Source organism: Hemiscyllium ocellatum, chromosome 38 (assembly GCF_020745735.1).
Source record: "Hemiscyllium ocellatum isolate sHemOce1 chromosome 38, sHemOce1.pat.X.cur, whole genome shotgun sequence".
NCBI classification, from domain to species: domain Eukaryota; kingdom Metazoa; phylum Chordata; class Chondrichthyes; order Orectolobiformes; family Hemiscylliidae; genus Hemiscyllium; species Hemiscyllium ocellatum.
In genome coordinates this window covers 17,249,956-17,256,552 of record NC_083438.1, presented here as the reverse complement: position 1 = coordinate 17,256,552, position 6,597 = coordinate 17,249,956, and the positions used below count along the sequence as shown (strand labels likewise).

The 6,597-nt window shown below is 63.1% G+C and overlaps 1 protein-coding gene across 1 annotated transcript in view; it reads left to right on the top strand.

The window, feature by feature from the left end:
- The first annotated feature begins 28 nt into the window (after positions 1-28).
- The window catches only part of megf8 (multiple EGF-like-domains 8), an 88,720-nt gene continuing 82,151 nt past the window's right edge, over positions 29-6,597 (top strand). The window contains exons 1-5 of the mRNA XM_060852562.1: positions 29-235; positions 2,368-2,598; positions 2,688-2,806; positions 3,118-3,249; positions 4,931-5,044. Of these exons, the coding sequence (XP_060708545.1) occupies positions 29-235; positions 2,368-2,598; positions 2,688-2,806; positions 3,118-3,249; positions 4,931-5,044 (803 nt within the window). The remainder of the gene's footprint in view (positions 236-2,367; positions 2,599-2,687; positions 2,807-3,117; positions 3,250-4,930; positions 5,045-6,597) is intronic.

The following is a 6,597-nucleotide window of genomic DNA, read 5'->3' as shown; positions in this document are numbered from 1 at the left end:
CCCCCACCTGAATGTTCCTGTGCCCTTGATGCAGGAGGAGGTTGGTCACTGGGCGGGCCAGCCAGAGAAGGAGATCCGCCTGCTTCAGAGAAACAGCGGCGACCGGCTGTTCCCCATCCTCACCCGAGGCAGCAAGTATACCATCCGCCTGGAGGGCACCCTCAATAACTCGGGCAACGGGCAGACCAGCGAGATGACCCTGACCTGGGAGCGCACCAACATTGTCGACACATCGGTGAGTTCCAGCCTGGTACCAGCGCAGTCCCAGTCACGCAGCGCCCTGAGTACAGGCGCAGACCCAGTCACACAGCGCCCTGAGTACAGGCGCAGCCCCAGTCATACAGCGCCCTGAGTACAGGCGCAGCCTCAGTCACACAGCGCCCTGAGTACAGGTGCAGTCCCAGTCACGCAGTGCCCTGAGTACAGGCGCAGTCCCAGTCACGCAGCACCCAGAGTACAGGCGCAGTCCCAGTCACGCAGCGCCCTGAGTACAGGCGCAGTCCCAGTCACGCAGCGCCCTGAGTACAGGCGCAGTCCCAGTCACGCAGCGCCCTGAGTACAGGCGCAGTCCCAGTCACGCAGCGCCCTGAGTACAGGCGCAGTCCCAGTCACGCAGCGCCCTGAGTACAGGCGCAGTCCCAGTCACGCAGCGCCCAGAGTACCGGCGCAGTCCCAGTCACGCAGCGCCCAGAGTACCGGCGCAGCCCCAGTCACACAGTGCCCAGAGTACAGACGCAGCCCCACTCACGCAGCACCCAGAGTACAGACGCAGTCCCAGTCACACAGCGCCCTGAGTACAGGCGCAGTCCCAGTCACGCAGCGCCCTGAGTACAGGCGCAGTCCCAGTCACGCAGTGCCCAGAGTACAGGCGCAGCCCCAGTCACACAGCGCCCAGAGTACAGACGCAGCCCCACTCACGCAGCACCCAGAGTACAGACGCAGTCCCAGTCACACAGCGCCCTGAGTACAGGCGCAGTCCCAGTCACACAGCGCCCTGAGTACAGGCGCAGTCCCAGTCACGCAGCGCCCTGAGTACAGGCGCAGTCCCAGTCACGCAGCGCCCTGAGTACAGGCGCAGTCCCAGTCACGCAGCGCCCTGAGTACAGGCGCAGTCCCAGTCACGCAGCGCCCTGAGTACAGGCGCAGTCCCAGTCACGCAGCGCCCTGAGTACAGGCGCAGCCCCAGTCACGCAGTGCCCAGAGTAGAGGCGCAGTCCCAGTCGCGCAGTGCCCAGAGTAGAGGCGCAGTCCCAGTCACGCAGTGCCCAGAGTAGAGGCGCAGTCCCAGTCACGCAGTGCCCAGAGTACAGGCATAGTCCCAGTCACGCAGTGCCCAGAGTACAGACGAAGCCCCAGTCACACAGTGCCCAGAGTACAGGCGCAGTCCCAGACTCTCAGAGCCCTGTGTACAGGTGCCGCCCCAACCCCGAGTGAGTGACGGGGTGGTGAGCGAGCGAGTGAGACGGTGCGGTGAGCGAGCGAGTGAGACGGTGCGGTGAGCGAGCGAGGGAGACGGTGCGGTGAGCGAGCGAGCGAGACGGTGCGGTGAGCGAGCGAGCGAGACGGTGCGGTGAGCGAGCGAGCGAGACGGTGCGGTGAGCGAGCGAGCGAGACGGGGCGGTGAGCGAGCGAGCGAGACGGGGCGGTGAGCGAGCGAGCGAGACGGGGCGGTGAGCGAGCGAGCGAGACGGGGCGGTGAGCGAGACGGGGCGGTGAGCGAGCGAGCGAGACGGGGCGGTGAGCGAGCGAGCGAGACGGGGCGGTGAGTGAGTGAGACGAGGCGGTGAGTGAGTGAGACGGGGCGGTGAGCGAGACGGGGCGGTGAGTGAGTGAGTGAGACGGGGCGGTGAGTGAGTGAGTGAGACGAGGCGGTGAGTGAGTGAGACGGGGCGGTGAGTGAGTGAGATGAGGCGGTGAGCGAGTGAGACGGGGCGGTGAGCGAGTGAGACGGGGCGGTGAGCGAGTGAGACGGGGCGGTGAGCGAGCGAGTGAGACGGGGCGGTGAGCGAGCGAGTGAGACGGGGCGGTGAGCGAGCGAGTGAGACGGGGCGGTGAGCGAGCGAGTGAGACGGGGCGGTGAGCGAGCGAGTGAGACGGGGCGGTGAGCGAGCGAGTGAGACGGGGCGGTGAGCGAGCGAGTGAGACGGGGCGGTGAGCGAGCGAGTGAGACGGGGCGGTGAGTGAGTGAGACGGGGCGGTGAGTGAGTGAGACGGGGCGGTGAGTGAGTGAGACGGGGCGGTGAGCGAGTGAGACGGGGCGGTGAGCGAGTGAGACGGGGCGGTGAGCGAGTGAGACGGGGCGGTGAGTGAGCCGAAGCACTTTGACCTGTGATTGATTAAGGTGGGTCTCCTTTCTGGTCATTCCAGGAGATCTCCTTCCATTTCCTGGAGCCTTTTCGGACGGAGGACTGTGACACCTATCCCTCGTGCCTGGCATGTCTGGCTGATCAGGGCTGCGGCTGGTGTCCGGACACCAGCACATGCCACCAGCGGGTACTGGGCATTGACGGCCAGTGTGGGAGGAGTCGGCACCTCATCCTGACCCCTGGGGGCTGTGTGCTGTGCAGGGAGCACACCGACTGCCCCTCCTGCAGCCGGGTGAGTGTCGGGGAGGGGAGTAGGGATTTCCGCTGGGATCGGGACCCTCCCTCTGTGAATGCTCACTGTCCGCTCTCCTTCCTTTGCAGGACCCCTACTGCGAGTGGCAGGTCAACGTCAACCGCAAGGGGGATTTCCAGTGTACCCGCCGAGGCAGGTCACCCCGGGCTATCCACTCTCCTGCTGCCTGTCCCGGACCCTGTCACCTGTGAGCAGGCGGGGAGACGCCCTATCAATACCGTGGGGCAAGGAGGGGAGGGTCAGGAGCATGGGGCAGGGGGTGAGAGGTCGTGCAGCGTGGACAGGGTGACGGCTCGTGGGAAGGCGCGATGGCGGGGACCATGGCTGGGGTGAAAAGTCACACTGTGTCCACGGGGTGCTCGGTATCCGCGGTCTCCCCTCTTTCCCCTGCCCCCATTTCCCACCCCTCTTCCCCCACCCCCGCCCCCGCCTCGTCTCCCCCACCCCCTTTGTCCCCCTCCCCCAGCTCTGTTCAGCTCCTGTGTTCGCTGTTCACAGGCAGACCTCGTGTCGGGATTGTCTGAGCAACTCCAGCCAGTGTGCCTGGTGCCAGTCCACAGGCAGCTGCTTCCTGTTCACCTCCTACCTCGCCAAGTACCCAGCTGGGCAGTGTCGGCACTGGTATGACAGGTATGTGCCTCTGCAGGATCTCTCCTGAACCCTGACCTCCCAGGGAAGGCAGCTGCTAGGAAGGAGCAAGCCCTCAGCGTCAGCCTCCAGATCCCGGCCTGACAACGACGACGACAGCAACTAGCCCCTTGCACACAGGCTGGGCCCCGGTGTCAAAACCAGAATTTCAATTCAGGTCACGAGCCGTTAGGAGACGTGACCGTGACTTGTGAAGGAGCTTGATGTTGGAGAGCGTCTAAACTGGAAAGGGAGTTTGAGAGAGGCAGAGAGCTGAGATCCAGAGCCTTCAGCCCCAGGAAGTGAGTGCACAGCGACTGCTAGGAAAGATGGCGAGATCCGGAACCTTCCAGAGGCTGATGGACAACTGGTGCAAAGATCTCAGAAGGTCATAGATGCGGGAGGGGGGTCCAGAGATAGGGAGGGGGTTACAGAGATAGGGAGGGGTGTAGGGGCTGGAGGGGGTTACAGAGACAGGGAGGGGGTTACAGAGACAGGGAGGGGGTGTCAGGGGTGGAGGGGGTTAGAGAGATAGGGAGGGGTGTAGGGGCTGGAGGGAGTTACAGAGATAGGGAGGGGGTGTCAGGGCTGGAGGGGGTTCCAGAGATAGGGAGGGGGTTACAGAGATAGGGAGGGGGTGTAGGGGCTGGAGGGGGTTACAGAGATAGGGAGGGGGTTACAGAGATAGGGAGGGGGTGTAGGGGCTGGAGGGGGTTACAGAGATAGGGAGGGGGTTACAGAGATAGGAAGGGGTGTGGGGCTGGGAACCTTGAAGCCATTTTGTCATGTTATTTGCATTAAGTAGTCATGTTATTGCTGCCTTTGTTAGTCAGAGCGTGTATTAAATGGCTGTTCCTGACTATAACTGGTTACTTCAGCCTGTATTCAGACCCTCACATTTTGCTAAGGCAGGACTTATACACTTAACGGTCAGGTCCTAGGGAGTGTTGCTGAACAAAGAGACCTTGGAGTGCAGCTTCATAGCTCCTTGGAAGTGGAGTCGCAGGTAGATAGGATAGTGAAGAACGAATTTGGTATGCTTTCCTTTATTGGTCAGAGTATTGAGTACAGGAGTTGGGAGGTCATGTTGCGGTTGTACAAGACATTGGTTAGGCCGCTGTTGGAATATTGCGCGCAATTCTGGTTTCCTTGCTGTAGGACGTTATGAAACTTGAAAGGGTTCAGAAAAAATTTACAAGGATGTTGCCAGGGTTGGAGGATCTGAGTTACAGGGAGAGGCTGAACAGGCTGGGGCTGTTTTCCCTGGAACGTCGGAGGCTGAGGGGTGACCTTATAGAGGTTTGTAAAATCATGAGGGGCATGGATAGGGTAAATAGACAAGGTCTTTTCCCTGGGGTGGGGGAGTCCAGAACTAGAGGGTATAGGTGAAAAATGGGAGGGGCAAGATTTAAAAGAGACCCACGGGGCAACTTTTTCGCTCAGAGGGAGATACGGGTATGGAATGCGCTGCCAAGGGAAGTGGTGGGGGCTGGTATTAACGGGGTCTGGTATACGTGCTGTCACTGCACTTCGGTGTGTGGCCTGAGAGCTGGTGGTGAGAGAGGGTCCCCAGGATATGGCCGGTTATCCCAGCGCAGTGCGGGCGCAGACTGGCTCTGGGTGGATTGTTTGGAGCGCTGGCTGGTTGTCACGTTTGCCCTCCCTGTGTGTGCCCTGTTTGCAGTGTCCACTCGGTCAGCCTGTGTACAGACTGCTCGGCCTTCCTCAGCTGTAAGGACTGTCTGCAAAACTTCGAGTGTGGCTGGTGTGGCAACGCGGACAACCCCACCATCGGCAGGTAACCGGCTCCCCGGCACTGTCACACACAGCCCCTCCCCCACCATCGGCAGGTAACCGGCTCCCCGGCACTGTCACACACACCCCCTCCCCCACCATCGGCAGGTAACTCACTCCCTGGCACTGTCACACACACCCCCTCCCCCACCATCGGCAGGTAACCGGCTCCCCGGCACTGTCACACACAGCCCCCTCCCCCACCATCGGCAGGTAACCGGCTAGCCGGCACTGTCACACACATCCCCTCCCCCACCATCGGCAGGTAACCCACTCCCCGGCACTGTCACACACAGCCCCCTCCCCCACTATCGGCAGGTAGCCCGCTCCCCGGGACTGTCACACAGCCCCCTCCCCCACCATCGGCAGGTAACCCACTCCCCGGCACTGTCACACTCCCCCCTCCCCCATCATCGGCAGGTAACCCACTCCCCGGCACTGTCACACACAGCCCCCTCCCCCACTATCGGCAGGTAGCCCGCTCCCCGGCACTGTCACACACACCCCCCTCCCCCACCATCGGCAGGTAACCCACTCCCCGGCACTGACACACACACACCCCCTCCCCCACTATCGGCAGGTAGCCCGCTCCCCGGCACTGTCACACACAGCCCCCTCCCCCACCATCGGCAGGTAACCCACTCCCCGGCACTGTCACACTCCCCACTCCCTGGCACTGTCACACACACCCCTCTCCCCACCATCGGCAGGTAACCGGCTCCCCGGCACTGTCACACACACACCCCTCCCCCACTATCGGCAGGTAACTCACTCCCCGGCACTGTCACCCCCTCCCCCACCATCGGCAGGTAACCCACTCCCCCCGGCACTGTCACACACAGCCCCCTCCCCCACCATCGGCAGGTAACCCACTCCCCGGCACTGTCACACACACACCCTCCCCCACCATCGGCAGGTAACCGGCTCCCTGGCACTGTCACACACAAACCCCTCCCCCACCATCGGCAGGTAACCCACTCCCCGGCACTGTCACACACACCCCCTCCCCCACCATCGGCAGGTAACCGGCTCCCCGGCACTCTCACACAGCCCCCTCCCCCACCATCGGCAGGTAACCCACTCCCCGGCACTGTCACACACACCCCTCCCCCCACCATCAGCAGGTAACTGGCTCCCCGGCACTGTCACACACAGCCCCCTCCCCCACTATCGGCAGGTAACTCACTCCCCGGCACTGTCACCCCCTCCCCCACCATCGGCAGGTAACCCACTCCCCCCGGCACTGTCACACACACCCCTCCCCCACCATCGGCAGGTAACCCACTCCCCCCGGCACTGTCACCCCCTCCCCCACCATCGGCAGGTAACCCACTCCCCACGGCACTGTCACACACACCCCCCCTCACCCACCATCGGCAGGTAACCCACTTCCCGGCACTGTCATACACACCCCCCTCCCCCACCATCGGCAGGTAACCCACTCCCCCCGGCACAGTCACACACACCCCTCCCCCACTATCGGCAGGTAACCCAATCCCCGGCACTGTCTCACACAGCCCCCTCCCCCACCATCGGCAGGTAGCCCACTCCCCCCGG